Source organism: Miscanthus floridulus, chromosome 7 (assembly GCF_019320115.1).
Source record: "Miscanthus floridulus cultivar M001 chromosome 7, ASM1932011v1, whole genome shotgun sequence".
Classification (NCBI taxonomy): domain Eukaryota; kingdom Viridiplantae; phylum Streptophyta; class Magnoliopsida; order Poales; family Poaceae; genus Miscanthus; species Miscanthus floridulus.
This window is the reverse complement of record NC_089586.1, coordinates 36421662-36443823: the sequence shown is the minus strand read 5'-3', so window position 1 is coordinate 36443823 and position 22162 is coordinate 36421662. Positions and strand designations below refer to the sequence as shown.

At 40.7% G+C, this 22162-nt stretch overlaps 1 protein-coding gene and 2 long non-coding RNA genes across 8 annotated transcripts; 1 reads left to right on the top strand and 2 right to left on the bottom strand.

Moving 5' to 3' along the window:
- Positions 1-2627: 2627 nt before the first annotated feature.
- LOC136466883 (elongation factor 1-gamma 2) lies at positions 2628-7400 on the bottom strand. Of its 3 annotated transcripts, XM_066465396.1 has the most exons (9): positions 7126-7400; positions 6548-6855; positions 6398-6433; positions 4773-4922; positions 4623-4683; positions 4483-4535; positions 4160-4261; positions 3569-4070; positions 2628-3270 (listed from the first exon to the last, which is right to left on the bottom strand). In XM_066465396.1, the coding sequence occupies exons 3-9, from the start codon at positions 6404-6406 to the stop codon at positions 2891-2893; spliced, it is 1257 nt and encodes a 418-aa protein (XP_066321493.1). In that variant the 5' UTR covers positions 6407-6433; positions 6548-6855; positions 7126-7400; the 3' UTR covers positions 2628-2890. The 3 variants fall into 3 exon arrangements, with proteins under 3 accessions (XP_066321493.1, XP_066321492.1, XP_066321494.1); XM_066465395.1 differs by lacking the exon at positions 6548-6855; XM_066465397.1 differs by lacking the exon at positions 6548-6855 and having other exon boundaries at positions 6398-6436; positions 7133-7400.
- A 1684-nt stretch (positions 7401-9084) lies between these two features.
- On the top strand, positions 9085-12724 carry LOC136463046 (uncharacterized). Of its 2 annotated transcripts, none has more exons than XR_010760886.1 (7): positions 9085-9174; positions 9796-9889; positions 9988-10173; positions 10328-10365; positions 10533-10599; positions 11408-11480; positions 12126-12724. It is a non-coding gene; the product is annotated as an uncharacterized lncRNA (long non-coding RNA). The 2 variants fall into 2 exon arrangements; XR_010760885.1 differs by having other exon boundaries at positions 10529-10599.
- A 3485-nt stretch (positions 12725-16209) lies between these two features.
- Positions 16210-19660, bottom strand: LOC136466882 (uncharacterized). Of its 3 annotated transcripts, none has more exons than XR_010761492.1 (5): positions 19175-19660; positions 18975-19084; positions 18758-18844; positions 16591-18656; positions 16210-16456 (listed from the first exon to the last, which is right to left on the bottom strand). It is a non-coding gene; the product is annotated as an uncharacterized lncRNA (long non-coding RNA). The 3 variants fall into 3 exon arrangements; XR_010761491.1 differs by having other exon boundaries at positions 16210-16862; positions 18554-18656; XR_010761490.1 differs by having other exon boundaries at positions 16210-18656.
- Positions 19661-22162: the final 2502 nt, after the last annotated feature.

The following is a 22162-nucleotide window of genomic DNA, read 5'->3' as shown; positions in this document are numbered from 1 at the left end:
CAAGGTACAAGTAACCCTAATAGGAGCATGAAGCAGTTATAATAAGTATGAAACCCTAACAGATCATGAACAGCAACGAACAAGAAACCCTAAGAACTTCAAGAAGCACCACAAAAAAGAAGATTGGGGGTCGATTTCACCTTGGCTCGGGGTCCAAACAACGGAGAGGAGGCAGATCTGGAAGTAGAGGATGCAGATCGGGAAGAAGACGAAGCAGATGTGGACGGAGAAGAAGAGGAACACCACCGCCACGGAGTCCCAGCAGTAGCCGGAGCGAGGACGCGGCAAAGAACCTCGGCACCGATGACTGAACCCACAACCAGCCAGAGGTCGCCGCCGTCGCCACGCACCACCACTCACCGCCGGTCTCTCACGAGGGAGGTGGAAGAGCAAGCATCGAGTGGAAGAAGGAGAGAGTGGAGAGTGAGAACCCGTATATAAAGGCCGGCGAAATCGCCGCCATTTCGCTTCGCGCGCGGCGGCCAGAGCGGGAGCGGGGAGCGGGGACGCGCGCGAAGAAGTTTCCCCTTCCCGCCAGAGCCCGTGTGAGCCACCCCGCCGCCGCCCAAAATCGCCTACGTGCGCCGCCACGAGCTCGGCTCCAAAGAAACGAGGGTTTTGGTCGTTTCCAGAGGGCCAGGCGGAGAGGGCGTTTTTGGCTCTAGGAAGCCAGGCTCGCTCGCGGGCCACGACCACAAACATGACAAGTTGCAGCCCACGGGCGCAGCCGGGCCTCCGGGCCAGGGTCGCAAACGCGCCCTAAACATATTTGATAATGGCTTTGCTTCCAAATGATTTTTGGGCTTTGTCTGAGCTAACTAGTGCTAAGTTTGACAACACCATACCTACTCACTAGAATCACTTAGGTCAAGTTACTAGTTTATATCTCCATTATAGTATAGCCAAAAGAAAAACAAAGTAACTACTCGTTTTCGAGATCTTTTAAAAGTAGACTAATCGGACGAGGATAAAGAGAGACTCTCATTCTACATGTCAAAACTGACAACACAATGAAATTTCTAGTAAAAGGAAAATCCATCGACTTTATAAGTCGTGAGGAGTGCGACAAGAACTCAATGAATCTTATACTATTCATTAAATAGATGATTTTGTCTCTCAACGTCAAACAACATTTAGAACAAGTCTGTCCTTAACCTTGTCAATCATCTTTGAAAACACAAGCGAAAGCTATCAACAGGGGGCATAAAAACCATTGATTCTCCATCAATCAATCATTGTTATGACCTAACTTATGCAATACACACATTAGTCAAAATAATTACGCTGTCGTTAATCGTTAAGAGGCTTGAGCTTTCAACAACATCACGGAACTCTCCGCTGAGAATGACCTAACTAAACACTACGACATGAACATTTTATTCTCAAAGTCAGTTAAAAATTCTTAAACTTTTTATTTTCAAAGTCAGAGATGGAACCATTCTATCCTATCTAGCTCTCCAACTCAGAGATGGAACCATTCTATCCTTATCTAGCTCTCCAACCAAACGCATTTTGTCCTATCTAGGACTCAACTCTGAGATGAACCATTCTTTCTTATCTAGCTCTCCAACCAAACGCATTTTGTCCTATCTAGGACTCAACTCTGAGATGAAACCATTCTATCTTATCTAGCTCTCCAACCAAACGCATCTTTATGTAACGAATCCTAACAGTTGTCTTTTACTGTGTTTAACGATATAACACTTAAAAACTGCTGTTAAAACTCTGTTCCCAGCTGTCGAGAAAGCAGAAGACAGATGCCAACTACCGTGTTCTCCAAAGAGTTCATGTAGTATCTGTACCCTTTTTAAGCCAGACATCTTCTCGCATCTGAACCAGTAGCAGAAGCCCTAGCATGATAAGATCTTATTCTAGCTACTACGATATTCTCATATCAAATTATCATTATAGAAAGTGCTTTCTAATTGACTGTTATTAGAAGCATATGTGCTAGAATAGCAATTTAAAGTAGCTAGTTTAAGGGAAGCTGCTTCAATGGAAGTTGGATTGCTTAGTTTTGCTTTTGAGTTCGATTTGAACTAGTTTCCAAGATCGGGTCATTCTTTTCTCCGAAGAGCTTAGCAAGTCCGGAACACCGAGGAAGTAAAAACAACCAGGCGCCTGTGCTGTACCGAAAAAAAAATCATGCGCACTGGATTGACTAGTTACACGGTAAATGAATAAATATATGTAACTAAATATTGAACATAGAACTTTTTATTCTAAAAGTAGGTGGAACCATATTCCATCACATCTAGGGTATGTTCGGCTGGTATTAAAGTCGACTGATAAGCCGGCTACAGCTATTTTATTCTAAGAGAAAAATACTATAAATTCTAGCTGATAAGTCAGCTGATAAGTTCAAGCGAAAAAGCTCTCCAACCAAACGCATCTTTGTGTTACAAAGTCCTAACAGTTAAGAACTGTTTTTTACTGTGTTTCGTGATAATGATAACAGTTAAAAACTGCTGTTGAAATTCTGCCAACTACCTTGTTCTCACGCACGTATCGCTTACGATTACATTCTTTACTCCAAAGAGTAAGACCGGAACTTACAACGAGGAAGATATAAATAACCAGGCGCCTGTACTGTACCCCCCAAAAAAAATCATGCGCACACAATTGACTAGTTACACGCTAAATGAATAAATATGTAAATGAGACGTTTATGAGAAGGGTACACATGTCAAACGATTCCAATGCAATAATCCAGAGATTGCACGCGAGTACAACCTTCCCCTGTTTCACTTACCATGGCCAAAACTCCATATACTAGCACAGAAAAATAACCAGTACGCGCATATCAAAACTAACATTCATGGCTGTTTTAGAATTGGACCCCAAAAACCTAAACAACTCTTTCCTCAGCACCATTCCAAAGAGATGAAGCTCACTTGAAGCATTTTGCATCCAGCAAGGCCTCGCCCTCAAAGGGCTCCTGGTCCTCAATCATGGCATTGACCCGCTCCTTCTGGGCCTCGACAGAGAGGTCAACCTTGGTCCACTCATAGAGCTCCATGTCATAGACTTCATCCATGACAAACTTGGGGATTTCTGAGCCACGGAAGAGCCAGAGCCCCTTGACCTTGAACGGGGGCTCAGAGCCAACCACAAGCATCTTGCCAAAGGCGTATTTGCGGCACAGGTCCATCCGCTGCAGGAACCCACCAACCTTGTTCATAGTCACAAATGAAACGGTGTTCTCATCATTGTACTTGTAGTCACAGAACCACAGGGAGTAGCCCTCTGGGTCATACATGTCCCAGAAACCTGAAAATACATGGGAGTTGAGTTCAATTAATTAACTAGTATATTCTGCACTACTAACAGATCAAAAATTACAAAATTTAACTACAAAAAGATCTGGGAACTTGCTTAATAAAACACCAAAAAGATATGCCAAACCCAGCTGTCTTATTTAACTTGAGGCACATGTTTGCTTCAAGTTACTCAAAAGTTTATGTTTATAGTTAGTAATATCTTATGTAACCATAATCATTGTTAAAACTATGTAACCATAATCATTGTTAAAAAAGTTCAACAGGAATTTAATAACAAGCAAACGTACCTTTAATAGCAACCTCACGGAAGTTGGTTTTAGTGTTAGAGTACAGCCTCTTCCAATCATCAAGGATCATCTTGCTTGGAGGAAGCAAATCAAGGGGATTCTTTGGCTTAGGCTTTGGTGCCTCCTCTTCCTCTGCTGGTTTCTCAGCTGCCTTAGGCTTTGGGGCTTCTTTTGGGGCCTCCTTTTTGGCTTCCTTAGGCTTCTGCTCTTTGGCTGGAGCAGCCTTCTTTTGAAGAGGTGGCACAGCTTCTGCTTGCTTCACATCACCAATGACCTTCTTGAAGTTTGGTTGGTTAGCCAAGGTCCAGAAGTACCTCTCAACATGAGGGAACTCTGAGGTAAAACTCTTAGTCAAGATACGGCTAAACCCCAAATAGAAGTTGCATGTCAGCATGATATCTGCAAGAGTCACTGAATGCCCAACAAGGAATGTGTTTGATGCAAGATGGGTGTTGAGGGAGCCAAATGCTCTCTTCAAGGCGGCAATGGCTGTTTCCTCAGTCTGTTGGGCAAATGGGAATATAAGACTACAATCAAGCTATTGAAAAAATGTGATTGAAAAAAATGTGTTAGCCACATGTCAATACATACCACAGCAGCATAGGGATAAAACCCCATACGTGGGTACAACCACTTCCCAATGTTTGCATCGACCTCTGTTGTAGCAAAATCAATCCATTGCTCAATATGGGCCTGAAACAGACAAGTACATCTAAGCACAGGTTGAAACAGAAACATCAAAGCAAAAAATTGCATTCAAGAAAATATCAATGGCCTGTTTGGTTCCAAGGAATTGAGAGGAATTGGAAAATAATCTAATAATGAAACGAGAAGCACTTTCTAGATATTGGTTTCAATTCATGGGATCCAAACATGCCCTAAATGATTTTGAATGAATATTAAACATCACTCACATAATCAATCAGTGAAGATCCATAAAGTGGGTTGTCAGCCTTCAAGCGAGTAACTTCAGGAAGATGACAGAACTCAGTGCTCAGTCAAATAAATGCAAACACAAGACTAAACAAACCAATGGTTATTACATTTGAATTACCATATCTTGCAATTGCATTGCTCTCAAAAATAGGACCATCAGGAGTCTCCAGGACAGGAACCTGCAAATAAGTACCTGAATTACATCCTGGACTATTTCATTTTATCAACCCTCTCAACCTTCTTAACATATACAGAAGATTTTTCATACCTTCCCAATAGGGTTCATCTTGAGGAACTCAGGAGTTTTGTTGGAGACACCCATTTGAAAGTTCTTTACCAGCTCAACCTTGACGCCGCTGTATTCCGCGGCAATTAGTGTTTTGAATGCATTTTTGTTACCACTGCCAGCATGCAGTACCTACACAGTGGGTGGTGTTTAAATCCAGAGAGTAAAGTTTAGGGATGTCACATCGGGTATGACATCAGAGTGTCACATGGGAGTGTTCGGATAATAATAATAAAACAAATTACAAAAGTCCTCAGTAATCCACGAGACGAATTTATTAAGCCTAATTAATCTATCATTAGCACATGTACTATAGCACACCGTTGTCAACTCATGGACTAATTAGGCTTAAAAAAATCGTCTTGCAAATTAGTCTCAATCTGTGCAATTAGTTATTTTTTTAGTCTATATTTAATACGCCATGCATGTGTCCAAACATTCGATGTAATAGGGAGTAAACTTTAGAGGGAGGAACTAAACAAGGCCGACACAAAACATATCAAAATCTGGAATATATATATCAGAAAAAACGGCAGAATATAATTGTAGAATCAAACACAAAATCAGAAAAAATAAAATAAAAAGGAAACAGAATCTTTAGTCTAGCACAACTGAAGTCGGTAGAAGATTGGTGTAAACTGATAACAGTGTGGAATCATAAGGAGAAGACCACAACTACATAAGGTAATCAATAAAAAAACAATATGATATAAACAACAATGATGCTTATACTAATGCCTATCTCTAGTACAAAAGTTAGGAAAATATAAATTCAAATAGGCATGAAAAGGTGAATATGCCATTTGTGTTCAGAAGAACCGGAACTAAACTGTATTCTGCTTAGCATCAGCAAGGAATTGTCAATCACTTGGTGCTTATCAGCTCAGGGAAAAGTGAATGAGCTTTTTTGTATTGGAAACACCAAACATATTAACACAAATTATAAGTTCAGAGCAAGGATTATATTGTCAATGACTTGATGCCCGTTAGCTTGCAGCATATTAATACAACAAACATGTTAAAAGAAAACTACTATGCAAATCAGCATCAGAGAGTAGTAGCATTAAAAGCATGAAATGCCTAATGTAGTGACAAGGACCGACCATATGTTTAAAGAAAACCACTCTGAAAATCACCTGGGGTGTCTACTACCTCACAACTTCGTTCTTATTATACCATCTGATTATGGGAATAAATGGGAGGTGTTGCCATTTTCCTAACTTCAGTTAGGATCTAAATGAATTCAATCCCTAACAAGTCAAAATGGACCACACCCTTCCTCTGTAAGAAGGAAGAGATGTGACCAACAAGCAGCTAAGGCAACAAGATAAGGGTAATCAACAATGTCTATCCATGGACAATAATTTAGCGACCAAATCTTATGTTAATGTGAGAGAACATATATCCACGGTGTAGGCTGTGCTGTAGGAATCCACAGAAACCCATGAATGGAAATTAATTTACCAGAAAATAACATGCCACACCACAAGTCGAAATTACAATAAAATAATCTCGCCAATACAAGCTACTTAAACGGCCCTAGCATATCGAAAATCTAAGAGCAAGAGGCTACTTAAACAACTAGTACTAGTTGAATAAACACTTACAAGAGCCATCTCGATGAGCTTCGCCCGATCTCAGATCTGCACAACAGCAACAAAACAAAAAAGAAAATCAGTGACATCAAACACCGAACAGGAGAACACTATAAACCAAGAAAATCACACGAATTTCTCTCGCTAAGACGTGGATTTTACCGCTGCCGGCAGCGGCGAGATCGGGCGAGCAGCGCAGCAGGGGAGAGCAGAGACGGAGTAGCCAAAACTCCTAGCGGAGCCGTCTACCTATGGAGGCGCAGCTCGCAATACTTGGGATCTTGTGCCTAGGGTTGGATCTCAGCCGTTGAATGTTAAGCCGAAAAATTGATTGAACGGCTCGCATTTAAAGATGGCAACGGGAAATTCCCCGTCGGGTTTTGCCTCCCATCCCCGTCCCCGCGGGGCAAAAAAATCCCCGTCGCCGCGAAGGCTCACGGGGAACGTTTTCCTCCCATCCCCGTCCCCGACTGCAAATTCCAAATCAACAATCCAAAAAGAAGTAAATAAAGAACGAAAATACTAAGAAAAAAGAGCATCCTGCAACAACATCAAATAGAAGTGTGGAAACAGTTACAGATCATATTTCACTTTACAGATCACAGCACACAATCACTACTTCCTAGGCGGAATTGAATGCAGATCACACAAATAGCAAATCAATATGGTCCAGCACCTAATCGCTATCTTCCTGACTCTAAAGACCGAGCAGAGAGAGAGAGAGAGTAGAGAGACGTTGCCTTCCTGAGTTTTGTCTCTGGCCTACAGATCGAGCAAAGAGTATAGGCAGCGACGCAGCGTCCCAAGGGGCGGAGCTGGGCGAAGCGAGCTTGGGCGTGCTGGGTGTCGGCCGGAGGTGTTGCCGCGGCGGGCACAGCGCTCGCCACCTAGCGCCCTGGTTTGGGTGGCGGCTGCAGGACTGGAGGATTTGGGAACGGAGAGGATACGGACTTAGGGTTTCACAAATCGATATATACGGCCTGTTCGCTGGGTTTCCGGGCTTATCAGCCCAGTCGGTGCTGTTTGCTGTGACAGAACCATGATTGACCGGCTGATAAACTCTAGGTGAAACAAAAAAGCAAACATGCTGATATACTAAGGCTGATGATGGGCCTTGGTGGACTAATTTGAGATGGATATCAGAAGCTGTGTTGCTGCGTACAGGGATTAGGGTCGGAGGATAGACAACCATCCCGTTACATAAATGTGTGGATTTTTTACGTATTTAGCATCACAACAGGTCGTAATGTCGTTATATCATCCGGTTTATAATATTATGTTTTAGGAACTTTGTCTCAGTGACAATAAAAAGTTGTATGTCAAAAAAAAAAAGTCATATAGCTAGTTCGATTCTATCCAATGACAATATTTGCTATATCATAAAGACATTTTCAGTATCACAAAGGTTAATTTACAAATCACACTATAGAAGAGCGAGTTTTTTTTTAAAGTAGGTTCTCCCTTTATAATAACCATTCAATCTATACGCCATGCTATATGAACCCTCCGTCATGTGTGAGCTTACTCTTTCTCTATAACAACCGTTTAATCTACACGTCGTGCTATATGAACCCTCCATCATCCGTGATCTTATATGTAAGATATGTAAGTGATCTTATATGTAAGATATGTAAGACTCCTATTCAATCTCTAACTAGAACATCAGGCGCCCGCCCTGTAGTTCACTACTCTACCACAGCCTGGAATAGTTGAATTTCAACAGGCTAAGTTATTTCATCTACAGTGCCAAGCAGATAAGCCCTACGTAACCATCATCACTTGAAAGCGAGACGAAATCTACATTCATTGTACCTCATGAAAATCGGATATAGCGCTACAGCTGTCAATCTATTTAATCATTGTCTCAATCTCTAGGGTAGGTAATACCGAAAAAGGACAAATTTCGTCAAGTTATGCCACTCTGCTCATTTATTTACCTATACAAGCCCGCGATGGTTTCCCGAAGGAACCACCGTCCACGTCGCTTAAAAAAAATTCTACCGTTGGATCTCAGGTTCCATGGACCAGATCTGCTCAATCGGATTCTACTGTGCCTAGCTTCTACCTGCTCCATGCTGCTTTTGTTCACCTCCCTATGATTTGGGGTAGCTTCTTCAGAATCCGCCAGCTTTAGGTTTCTGACCGATCTGGATCCATTGAAACAGATATATATCCGGGCTTCTGCTTCCTCTTCTTCCCACGCTTTTCCCCCGCACCGGCTCCCTCCCCGACCCCGACGCCTCTCCTTCCCCGTCTTCCGCCACTCCTCCCGCACCACGCCGCCGCAGCTCGCGCCCCCGCCTCCCCTTCCCTGCTCCTCTATTCATCCTTCCTCCCCATCCCCACTCCTCTATTCATCCTTCCTCTCTTGATCTCGACGCTGTCTCTCTCAAGGCCGCAGGCCGAGGGTGCCCACGGCGCTGCGCAAGCTAGGGCGGCCCCCGCGCTGGTGGCAGGTGCGGGCGGGGCGGACCCCGGCGCAGTGCGGGGCGAGCGCCCCCCTGGCGCCCGACGTGGAGGCCGCCGGCGCGGGCTGGGTCCAGGCGCGGAGGCTGCTGGCAGCGCACCGGCACGACCAAACCTCACGCGACGGCTCCAGGCGCGAGAGCTCCAGGTGAAGCCGCTCTCTCTCTTGCTCCTCCTCTCCTTGGCTTGCTAAAAACCCTATCTATTTTTTCTACAAACCCTACCTATCTTTTCTACAGGAAACCCTAGCTCCCGGTTCCGCTCAGCTCAGAAGGAATGAAGCTACGAAGTGTCGACGCAATGATTTGAGCAACTATCAGGAGGTACGCAGTTCCCTTGGACATATTTTATTTATACAGGTTCTCTATTCATTTTGTTTCAATTCCACATTTAGTTTACTATTTAGCCGGCCAACCTGTATTTATTTTTTTTTACCAAATTTATACTAAAATGTTCCAGGTGCTCAGATCTTTTCCGAGACAACATTCAAAGACCACACTATTCATTAAAAAAAGTCCATGGTTAAGGGGTGTACGGTTAGTATAAAATATTTTTTACCATTATGCATTGATGTTTGTAGATGTATTTAATACAAGATAATAGGATGAAATAATTTTTTTTAAAGATACCATGAAATTCTAGAGGTTTTCTTCTCTTAACAATGGTTGCTATATTGAGTACTACCTACTTCTATTGACCAGCTACGTCCAAATACTCTACTACTATGGCTTGGTCGTAGACTGCCTCTTATTTCATAAGGCCCTTTATATAGAGTGTTCCTTTACTTGGTGGCGCTGCCTACAACCCAAAAATATCTTAGGGCAAACAGATTACATGTTGCGCCTTTCTAATTTATGTACGTCAACATATATTTTGTTGCCTTCAGTTTATGATGGAAAAGTATTTTGTCCTATGTGTTTTCATTATTTTCCTTTCTTTTCTAGATAAGGCATTCAGCTTACACTTATATGGTACCAACCATGTCCTATGTGTTTTCATTAAATACTATCTGGCTTGCCTACTCGCTAGGGATACGAGGTAGACATGCTTCTTCATGTCAATTTACTTCCGATAGTGAATCTCGGTCTTCGACAGTTTGAGCTAACTTTGTTTCTTTTGTTGTCCTTTTGATTTAGAGTTCTTGGTTAGCCTTGAAGAAATATGGAGCAGTGTTTTTGCTGCCTGCTTCGGAATAGGAACCACGCAGAAGTTCTGGCATCAGGGCTGCCTCTTCAACAACAATGTGAAGTTTTGTATGCCTTGATATAGACCTACACCAATGAAAGTAGACCAACTCAACTAAGCTTATGGATTTCTCTCTCGTATGTGTTAGCACTCTTACGACCATGATATTTTATTTAGTTGCACATGATATATCATATTGATCCCTAATTCCATTAGTCTTTCTATCCGTAATTTTACCTAGCCTAATAGTTCCTTTTGTTTTTTATGGCCAACAAATGCGACTGGGAAGAGTATAATTGGAGTGCTTCAGTTCACATTTAGCAAACAAGGTAACCTCCAATTCATATTGCTCCTCTATTTCATGTAGTATCTCAGTTGAGTTGTTTGGGTATTAAAAAATAGAAACTCGATAAATATTTTTCCTTATAAATTTCCTGTCATTTTACCATGTCTAAACTTTGACGCTCATGTTTCTCACATCCCTCAACCAAGGCAGCAAATTGGCGAGGGGAACTACAGCTATGATTCAAGCAGTCCCATGAATGCAACCCTTCTGAATCCAGGTCTCTGTCTGATGCCCCCTAGCTACTTTCCCCTCCATCTCCCTTTCCTGTGTTTCTGTGATTAGAAAAAGAGAGGATTCAAGAGTTCTCATGGAAAAATTTATGAATAAAATGGGTTACTGATTACACGAATTGATGGCTTCCATTCCAAAGCTCAATCAGTTAGCTCTTTTTTTTCTCAAAACAACGCAGAAAAGCTCTGTATCGTTTCGTTAAGAAGAATCCATTAGCTCTTGAATTGAAACCAATTTATTTAGTCAGATTTGGGGGACACGCAACTGTTTATATGGCCATGCATTTTTCCTCACAAAATTCAGAGTTAAAGTTTCTTGATATGCAATGTTCCAAAAAGAATAATTATTCCTGTCATTTGGCTTTAGCTTCCCATGGGCAAGTAATACTTATGGTAATGACCAGCCTCAACTACTACAAAGATATTGAGTTAGGGATATCCTATGAGCCACATTTGTTCCGCACATCAATATTGTATTTTATTGACCGCCTAATTTTACATATGTGCTCTCATCAGTCAAGTTATTAGCAGTGCCATGCAAAATTTTATCGTATCTGATTTACTGGTACCAACCAAGAGCCAATTCGGCATTAGATTTTCTGTACTTCAAATTCGACATTTTGTTTCCCTAAATGTCATAATGAAAGGTCAGATGTATGTCATGGTCAGCTTAGTTATGGAGAGAGTATTGGCTCAGCTATGTCAATTATCCTTATATGAGCTTCTATGAATTTTTTTACTAACTTGCCCAACCATTTAAAGGACTGATCATCTACACACCTATTCGATTTGTAGTGGGAGCCAACAGACCAGGGCAATGTGCACGGATGTGGCTTCCATCTATTCTGATTGGTAATTGAATTGTCAGGTACGGTTGAATTACTTCTGCATATCAGTCTTTATAGTGATTTACTATAGCTTTCAGTTTGATCCAACGAAATTGGCCAAACCTACTGTATTGGTGGTGTCTGAATATTGGTTCATCCTGTTGGTGCGTCGAACCTAATATTTTTGAGTGATCCACAAATTCTTTATATGATGTGTAGATTACTATTGCATATGCTACGCTCTTTTGAGAATATGTGGTTCTATTTTGCCAACTTCATATTCTACTATGGGCTAGAGCAAATTTATGCATGCTTACATTCTTCTAAAGAGTAATCTATTTTCTATTAATTAACAGTAAATGTCAGAGACACAGTCGATACCTCGGCGACCATCTAATTCCGAATTATATCCATTGCTGGAATTATTCAGCGAAAATTCCTTAAACAAATTTCAGCCTCTGGTGCTTTGCATGCTCCTGTTTTGTCATAGGAAGTCAGCAGTTACCTCACATTGCTAATTTCTAATTCCAAAACCTGTCTACCAGTTTGATTCTTAGTTCGATATCCATAGGTAACCTTACTTTGTAGTTATGCTAAAACTATGCTTTCTTGGACAAAAAGGGATAGCCACAGTTAACTGATACAAATTCTTTCCCTTTTTTTCTTGATTGATTATGTTCCTGCAGGGAGTGGTGCCACAGAACAAGATGGCATGGCCGCTTCATTTTTTTGCCAGACGCGTAAGGTTACATTTTGCAACTCAAAGACACCTGCCTTTGCTTTGCTATCTCAGGTTCTCTTTTGCAACTCAAAGACACCTGCCATTGCCTTACCATCTCAGGTTCTCTGTACATAGCAAAAAGTCAGCCTATTTAGAACCTTCGTCGTGGACTTGGTGTTTGTATATTAATATCACTGCTTCAAGTATACTTACTGCTCTATTATGTAATGTTAGTAAATAACGTTCTCCTCTTTAGCTTCTTCGGTCACAAAAAAAAATATACCATAGATATTAACAATCGACAAATCAAACATTAGGAGTAGCACATATTGGAGCCTCGAAACAAATGGTTTGTCATTGATCAATATCTGCTGGATCCCACCTTAGATTTACCTGTGTATACTTTTCCTAGGCTTCTTCTATCCTTTTGTGCGCTTATCCAAGGGAGTCCTAATGAAGGTTGCCATGAACTGATCCCAAAAAGGCTGAAGAAGAGGCGACCACCATGATCTCCATTGTCATGAACTAATCCCAAAAAGGCTGAAGTAGAGGAGATCACCATGATCTCCATAACCATAAATGTAAGCGACATATGCTTGTGTAGCTGATTGAACATATTCTGAGGACCTTGTGTATGCCAAGGATAGTCTATTATTCTAGAGATTCTTTTATGTACGTCAGCGCTTTTCTTCATTGTATTGCTATGTTGTGTCAGGGATGAGTAAAGGACCCAATACTTTTTTTCCTAGGTCTTCGATTCATGATATTACTAAATCCATGAACCATTTTAGTTTCATACCTGTATTGCGCAATTAAACATTTACACTTCAGTCCTATATTGATCCATCTCTCAGCCCATAGCGTGTTGTCGTTATTCTTGGACAATAGAAATAGTCAACAGGTAACATTTTGTATGCTCATTGCATAACAAAAAAAACTACATAGACAGGTTATGCTTTCCTATTGCAATTATTATTGTTCTTTATTTTTTCTTGTGCTCATGTTTATAGACTTCTCAATTTCCTTTGGTTGTGCACATGTCAACTTGGTCAGCTATCTATTAATTGCAATGGACCTGCCATCATTCCTTTCAGGTTAGAACCAGCTTGATTAAAAGTGGATGCAAAACTGCTCAGAGAGTAATTGATGAATTCATAAGAGCAATAGGCTTTGACCCCGTCGGGGGACAAATCTTGGTCCTGCATTGGACAAAACACAGGTTAAAAGAAGGATCTGCCAATTAACATTGGTACCTTCCCCTTCTGATTGTTTTTGGTGTTTGGTGTTTGAAAAGGTTCAAAAGTCAAAGAAGTGCAGTGTTTTCTGCAAGTTGTTTACTCAAATTTCGTTTTGATTACTTGAGGTTGGTGAAGAGTATCCCTAGAGAAGAGATATATGGGTTTTGATGAACTTTTTTCCTATTTGTTTCAGTATTTGTAGAAAGAAAGCTTACAAATACAACAATGTAGCACATAAAAATGAACCCAGGGCCAATAAATAGTTCCAAACATACAATTTTAGTGTTCTTCCAAATTAGCTCTGGTCAATAGTTAATTTTCATTATTGGTGGCATCTGATTGTTAAGAGACATTTGCAAGTTCTCTGTTATTTTTCTTATTCTTAAATGTTGGTATTAGTGAGAATGTAATTTCAGCAATTAATCCATACGAAGACTTTGACCAACTAAAAGTTACTATACTCGATAGTGATTATTATCCTCTGCATATTTGTTTCTATTATGTACAGAAACTCAGAAGAAGCTATATGTATGCTTGGAAAGGATCTCTGTTCAGACAATTTTGCCAACTGATAGGTAATTTCCTTTATGGTCATCGCATAAGATTGTTGCGTATAAGTTGCATTGCATCAGCAGGTTATGATAAAAAATATTATCACCTGTTGGAGTCTAATATGATTATTACCCCAATGCTTAGACCTGCGCTCTATCACAAACTAACAGATTTATGCAATCTGTGAGTGCACAATATATCACTTGAGAACCTGCTTTCATTTTCCCTGTCAAAGACTACGAAAACTCTAATTCTATTCAAATGCTAAAGAAGTGAATCATCATTGCCTGGATCGCTTGGATCACTTGGCCTCAAGGTGTAAGCCTGCGAAGGTAAAATACATGCTTCACATCTATTTTTTTTAGTTAGTTCCCTTTATTTTAGATCGTCGCTCAAATCTGAAATTGGTTATTTAGAGACTTCCATGCAACCTATCACACTAAAAAATATGCTACGTATTCTCCTTTGAATTCTTTCAGTCAACCACCAACCAGGTTTCACAAAATGATTTAGCCTGCTGATGATGCTCTTTTTTTTATAAACTAACCATAGTGGAATGCTATATTAAAATGATGAGGCTTCCAATTTTGGTCTATGCTCAAGTAGCACAATTCATGTAGACATAGCCCAAACATTTTCGTATGTATATCATACCTGTCATTGTTGGCTTTCATAGCCTTAATCTTATTATATCAACAAAGAACGTTCTGAATAAGGAAGGTTCTTTGCGCTATAAGAAAAATAGCTTTTCCTTTTTAACAAAAGAAACATCCATCCTAACATTTTTATGTACCCCATCCAAATGAGTCTTCACAATTTTGTCTTTGCGCCTAAGGCAAAGTCTAATATTTTTAGGCTAGGTTCAAAAAGATTTGTTGAAGCGGCTTCCCAGCGAAGTTGCTTCTCATCCTGCTTCTCATCTTAACTACTAAGACCGATATTTGTACACACACATGAGTGGGGACCAAAACAATAAAAAAACAGGTCATGAGGGGAGCCAAAACAACAAAAAAACAGGTGACGAGGATAACGACAGCTTAGAGTTGATTCCTACTTAGAGTTGTACACTGATTCTTTTTTTTTGTAAGATTGACTCTATAGAGAAACATTTGATATCCCTGTCATGCTACAGTTAATGTTCCTATTAGTTCAGGCAAGGTAAATGCTGCGATTAGTTTCAGTTAATAAGTTTTGAGTTCATTCTTATTTTTTGCGTTGGGGTGTACCGGTTTCATGGCCATGTTAGCTGCTTCCCGTCTTTTAGGTAAGAAGAACAGCAATATTAGTCAAATCCTTTGATTTGGTTGCAACTGGTTTCTTTTCCCTTTGCCGTGACTAACTACAGCTAAGAGGTTTGAACCTCTGCCTACCAGTTTTTTTTTGTGTTTTGTACTTACAGTTTGGTTCAGCTTTTAAAAACTCTGTTCAGTAACTAAATAGAAGTAAAATAATCAGAGTACTGTGATGCAGTTGGAATGGTGCATCAGGATGCTTAAAATTGTGAAGGTCACTTTCATGCAATAGTGAATACTCTATTATGTTTTTTGAGTGTCAGTGTTTCAATATTTTTGTGTCAGCACAAATTCTGCTTTATTAATATTAGATTGCCTATACTCAGTTTCACTATTCTCTGTCTGTCAGCGGTGCATCAAACCGGTTTTCTTGATTAGCAGCTAGAACAAGTATTCAGGTGAGTAGGTTCAGAAAAAATGGAAGGAGCTATCTCGGCATGTTAGTTTTTCAGTACTTTTGATCTCTAATTCTTTGTGTACATAGGTAAATAGTTTTAGTAATTGACATCTCGGTTTTGTCAGTATGGTAGCTTTTGCAAATTGTAACTGTATGATTTTTTTAATATCAAATTTAGATGGAGCTCATCACGTGAACTTGAACATCAGCGTGACCATAACAATGTATTTTCCATTAATGTTGATTATTCTATCTTTCATTTCATTTGTATCTCTTTTAGTCAAATGAGTATTTACTTATTTTTTGCAAGATTTTCTCTCTGCTGCACATGTAAAGCTGATGGTGGAATTGTTGCTACACGTGAGGAGGTCGCATATTTGATTAGATCTAGTTGTCGATTGTTGTAATTTCATTCACTCTTTATTGCTTTATTTTTCGGTAAAATCTAGGTGTAATTGCCTTCCTTTATCTACCAGATTTTGCTCTGCTTTCAGGAAACTAGGCGTCATGTAATGATTGGATATAAATCTGATTAATGGATTGAAAAAAAATCATCCAGAAGATATGTAGTGGCTCCCTGATACTGCTGCACCGGCGCGCGAAGGCGCGCGCCCTGATACTAGTTTTATACAAAGTAATAACATTCTAGAGCCATTTACATCATTTGGTGAAAAATAATCCTACCTAAATTTTGCCCAAATAAAAGGTCGGCCAAACAGGTCAAAGTTCTTCCTCAACTTCTCCTAAATTTTTGTCATTTGCATAATATTCCAATAACTGCACCCTGCACCCTGAACGGAATGTAAAACTGAAGTGCCTGAAACAAAAGTACCAGTGTCAGGTTTACATAAATAATGCATTTGACAAAAAATTATACCACGTTAAATACAATATTTTGCAGTGGGTTTAGCATGAGAAGTAGAATGACCATTAGACAAAGTTATGTCACACCTGGATCTACTTGGTCTTGGATCATCTAAAGACCATGACTGCAACACATTAAACATTATTGCTTAGTTTTTACCCTGAACACAGAAAGCAATGGTGCAGCAGCATAATTTGAGAAAGTGGACACAGCAGGTACACAACCTGATGGTTGTTATTAACTTTCTTTATATAGTGAACAAATAAATAATGCAGGTAAACTCCAAACTCCTTCGCCTCCCAACCTTTCTTACCAGGCCAGAGCCAGGGCTGTTTTCCTCTTTTTGATCTCGGGCGCCCTGCAGTGGATGAAGAGAGACGCTACTGTCTGGTAAACATAACTTTGTGTAGCTATGATAATTAGATGGTAACACTAAGATCTAAGCACATACATCTACATATATTGCTGGATTTCATAGAGTCACAGTTTTAGAAAGTAAACCCAACAATAAAAAACTGCATCCATTGTGCAGTGCTATTTTCAGGCCACTCATGCTAAGCTGTTGTGCTTGGCGTCAAAAGAGAGCGATAAAAAAGGGAACTGTAATGTATATAACCAGGATGTAAGGACCACAAATGATAGCTCAATGCACAGAATCATGGATATAATATGTAAAAAAGCTTTAGCGAAGTCCATACGACTCGATTTAAAACACATGCCCTATGTCGACACTGCTATCAAAGTGATTTAATTTCACTCATACAACAAATTGAGAAGGTAGTCGCAGAATTCATACGTACTAAGGTTAACATAATCATATCCACAAGAAGACCTTATTTCAAAATTCCCTGGTGCATCTTTTTACACGAACCACTCAAAGGTTGATGAGCTGTATGAGATCTAGCCCGGAAACAAAATCTATAGTTGAAGAACCATGATATTAATATAATGCAATTCCCAAATTAACCAAGAGACACGCACAAGCTCCATCTAACTGTCTAAAGGTACACACTAAACCTACCATTTAATCATAAGACAAAACTAATCCACCTCACTGGATTAAGAGTCATCATTCAACACAAATTGTAGGGTGTTGTAAAATTAAGGTTCATAACTCAACACAAGTTGTGAGGTGCCGAGTAAAATTAAGGTGGTTCTATCCCAATAGATGGTTGTTTCTAATACAAACAGGGAGAGAAGAGACAGGTAGGAGTAGAAAATGTGTCAGATCAGGATAATTCGCATTTCAACCACCATGGAGGATTTTTTTAGTAACATGAATTGTAAAAAAACACAAATCAAATTCTGTATATGCCTTGCAGATTCTCTTCCCCTATGACTGTTATCTAACAGCTAGAAATTTAAAACTATAGGAGCCGAAACTGAAACACAACATTTTTTGTTCATTTCAAGCTAAAACCTGACAGAGATCTCCTAAGTGGATGACATAGACTCGGTTTGTTTTAGTGAGACACTACTCGTTTTTAGCCACTACTAAGTGGATGACTATTCAATTTAGGAGCAGCAGCGGTACACCTAATATTAACACTAACCCTGTTGAAATAAATGGCAACTCTGAATTCAGTTAGCATGAGATGCATCTCTGCCCTACTACTGTAATAAAAAAAAATACTGTAGTAGAAACCAATGGTCCAATTTTGATCACTACAGACAATGATACAACTTAAAAAGATCTGAATGACCAAGAGAAACATTGCAATTAGAATATCCAAACGTAATGTACCTATGCATGGTGACACAAATTACATATGTCGATATTCCTGTTATGATGTTTTTTTGGTATTGTAGCTTTGATGTGAGGATCAATGCTACTGCCATGTATAGCGTTCCCCTACTCTTTTCAAAGCATTTCTGAGCTCAAATTACTCTTTATGGACATAGTGCTGATTCATGGCCTCAAACAAAATCATTGTTTCTTTTTTTAACACAGGAGAAGAATATATTTCTAAACACTAACGCTGATTCTATGATTCAGGGCAACCACACACGGAGTAATAACAGCATACTTCTGAACACCATCCCCCTCACCTGCCATTCTAGTCACGATGTCGTGCGGCACGGCATGCCTGTCGCGCTTTGGAGTTCAACCCTCCTGCCTGCCCTCATACTCTTGGACAAGGCCACGAGCATCCTGCATACCAGACACGTGCATTTGCCATTTGTTAGAGCCGGTCATCTTTACTCCAACCATCCAATATACAAAAGCTAGTGTAGCTCAGCAAGGGTGCTTACTCCCACGGCGCATCAACAGCATCCAGTTGCTATCGCTGTCCTCAAACACCATGGCATGCTCCAGGTCGCCATACATGTCCATCAGCCCTGCATGAAATGAAATAGAAAGCGCAATTCTTCTTCAGTTTCAATCCTCCACGTGGCTTATTATACAGGCAAGCGTCATCGATCTGCGTGGGTTTCTGATTGATCTCGCGCAGCATAGCAGCAAGCTTACTGATTGAGCAGTAGCAGAACATGCATATATATGTGAGCTCGTTGTAATCGTCATACGACGCCACGTCCACCTTCCTTAGGTATGGCTTCCCGTCCATGCTCACTTCATATCTGCAAGGAGCCACAAGAGGCAACTACCAATAAGGAATCACAGGTAACAGAAGTGATGAAAGGTGAACGGATGGCGCGAGAGAAACGGACCAGATCTTGCCACCGCCACTGTACCGTAGGATCGATCTGGGCGAGATCCTCATGGTCGTAGAGAAGAAGGTTGATGCTGTTCTCATGGAGCGAAGGGGAAAACCAGAGCCACGGTTGTGGATGAGGCGAGGCAGCACGACGCGCGTGGCCCGTGGAACAGTGTGGGAGTCAGGCGTTCGTGTTGGCGTGGCTGCCGTAAGCATGGAGAGGCGTAGATCCGGTGCCCATCGGAGTAGATTGGGGCCTGGCATCCGGAGATGACGGGCATGCTAGGGTTCGGCGGCGGCGCCCGAGACAGCTCCCAAGCTCCTATCGGCACAGATAGATGAAAGAGAGAAAGGGAAAGGACAGGAGAGAGAGCCACGGAGGAGAGCACTTCTTGTGGGCGGAGCGACGGCGGTGAGTCGAGAGGCGTGCACGGCGCACAGGAAGGGTAGTGGCGGCCGGTGAAGAAAGAGAAAGGGGAGAGAGGAGTGAGATGAGGCAAACCGGTTAGGACGCTGTTCAGCGAGACGAAAAAATAAGCTAAAATACTGTTCTAACTTAGTGTTAAGAGGGGAAAATAATGTTCTATCTGAAAACACTGTTCACGTGAACAGTATTACTGTGAGTGCGCTGGCTAGCCTAGCTCCAGCCGGTCAGCCAGCCGAACGCGCTCTAGGATTCAGGTCTGATGAGTTGGGCCACGGGTTAATTTTGGAGGGTTTTCTTGCAAAACGTACACAACCACGTGTCGCACGCGAAGGAGCCAGCAATGCTCCATATGCTCTGGTGCTTGTAGAACTGAGAGGGTATTTGGTTCTTTAGTCGTTCCTAAAATTCATGTCACATCGAATGTTTAGATACTAATAAGAAGTATTAAATATAGATTAATTATAAAATCAATTACATAGATGGAGGCTAATTTGCGAGACGATTTTTTTAAGCCTAATGAATATGTCATTAGCATATGTTTACTGTAGCACCACGTTGTCAAATCATGGACTAATTAGGCTTAAAAGATTCGTCTCGCAAATTAGTCGCAAGTTGTGCAATTAGTTTCGTAATTAGTCTATATTTAATACTTCATGCATGTGTCTAAACATTCGATGTGACAAAAATTTTAGGAGGCACTGCAGGAACCAAACAGGGCCCGAGTGGGTTTAAAAGAACCTTGATACGTCGAGACTTTACATCTATAATCCCACCCATCATAAGTCATATTTATTTTAGGTATATAAGTCAAGTACGACTTCTATCCTTGACGTGTTATTTAGTGCTCAATTAAGGATTAATTCAAAGAATGTTTTTTCACCCATCTCTATTTTTCACTGTTCATTAGAAATACAACGGAGAATCATTTGCATCACTCGATTTATCTGGTTCTCTATTTTCTAACATGTTGTGACAATGAGAGTGCAATCAAGCTCACCAACAATCTGGTTCAACATGCAAGAACAAAGCATATTGATATTCGTTACCATTTTATTAGAGATCATCAACAAAAAGAGGACATTTGTATTGAGAGTGTGAGCACCGAAGATCAACTTGCTGACATATTCAAGCCATTGGATGAGAAAAGATCTTACAAGCTAAGAAATGAGTTGAACATATTGGATTTCTCAAATATGTGTTGATGCATCCCCCACTTATTTGATATGCCTCTCCTTCAAGCAATCCAAGGTAAAAGTTGATTGGCATGGCATACATCCTTGCTAAGGACATGTTTAGTGCATCTAGTCATTCCTCATGTCTTTTAGGCTAATTCATGAAAATCAAATAAATTTGATGCTTGTATGGTACAACTATTGCTTCTATGCTTGACTTGATCTAGTGGTAGCATATGACATATTTGTGGGCTTTGTGAACCTAGTGTTTGATCTAGAAAATGAGCTACAAGTGTCTAACTCAATATGGTATAAGATAACCCTTATTTGGAGGTATGAAGAAGCTTGTTCTTGGATCAAACCGAGTTAAATATCTTTGACAAGTGTTCTAGATTCGACCAAAATTCCTGTGTCTAACTCAATGTGGGCCTTTTGGTCCCCTGCCATGTCCACTTGCCTCCTATGTGTGTATTTGTCACCATTTTGGCCAAAATTCCTGCATACAAACATATTCCCTTGTACAAGTAGAACTAGGTGAATTATAAAGCAAATCCTTCACATGTAATGATGCTTTACCTCACTTTACTTAGCTTTTAGTTGAAATGTTGATGGTCAAAATGGGTGTTAGTGACCGTCAACAATTGTATGCTCAATATTATTAATTCTGCTGCTTTGTTCAAGTTGTGGATAAGAGATGAATAAGAGGGGTTCCATGGTACATTGGCTACCAATCTGAAGGATGCACTAATTATATTCATTTTGCCTTGCAAGCAGGAGTGCCACATAGAAGGAGCACAACTACGTCATTTCATTATGTACATCTATAAAGATCAGTACCTTTAGTATGCTCTATGTACCTCTTGTGTTAGGATATTAGTTGAGAAAGATGTTATGGTAGCATCCATTGTTATTGTAAAAAGAGTTAAATACATCAGCGGCCCTCGAACTTGTAAGCATGTGTCACATAGGTCCATGATCTTTGAAAATATATTTCTGAACCCCTGAACTTTCTAAGTGGTGCACCATAGGTCCATGCCAACCATGTGAACATTTTTTGCTGAGATGACATGCTAGCATGGCATGTATTTTTCATTTAACCCCTCGCATTTATTTTTCTCATAAAAATAGATCCTTCCTTCTCTCATATTAGTGGATGCACTCCGCGTGGAACCCGTCAGTGGGCAGCTCAAGGGCCTCTGTGACACGCTGTGACTCCTACCAGCCATCGCGGGTGTCACGCTCCTATCGCCAGGAAACGGTGCGCCTAACGTGTTCTCTAGCGTCATATGGCCCTCAGTCAAGGCGCCATCCGTGGCCCTGAGTGAGATCGAGAACCAGGGGGACTTGGTGACAGCGCACGCGTGGTTGGTTTCAGTGGCGCCGCGGTGTTCCTGGCGACAGA

What these genes read in the sequence shown, in the direction of transcription:
- LOC136466883 (XM_066465396.1), bottom strand. An exon ending in GATCTTCACTGATTGATTAT is followed by an intron (nt 4,262 to 4,482) that starts GTGAGTGATGTT and finishes TGTCTGTTTCAG; the next exon opens with GCCCATATTGAGCAATGGAT. An exon ending in TTTATCCCTATGCTGCTGTG is followed by an intron (nt 4,071 to 4,159) that starts GTATGTATTGAC and finishes TTTGCCCAACAG; the next exon opens with ACTGAGGAAACAGCCATTGC.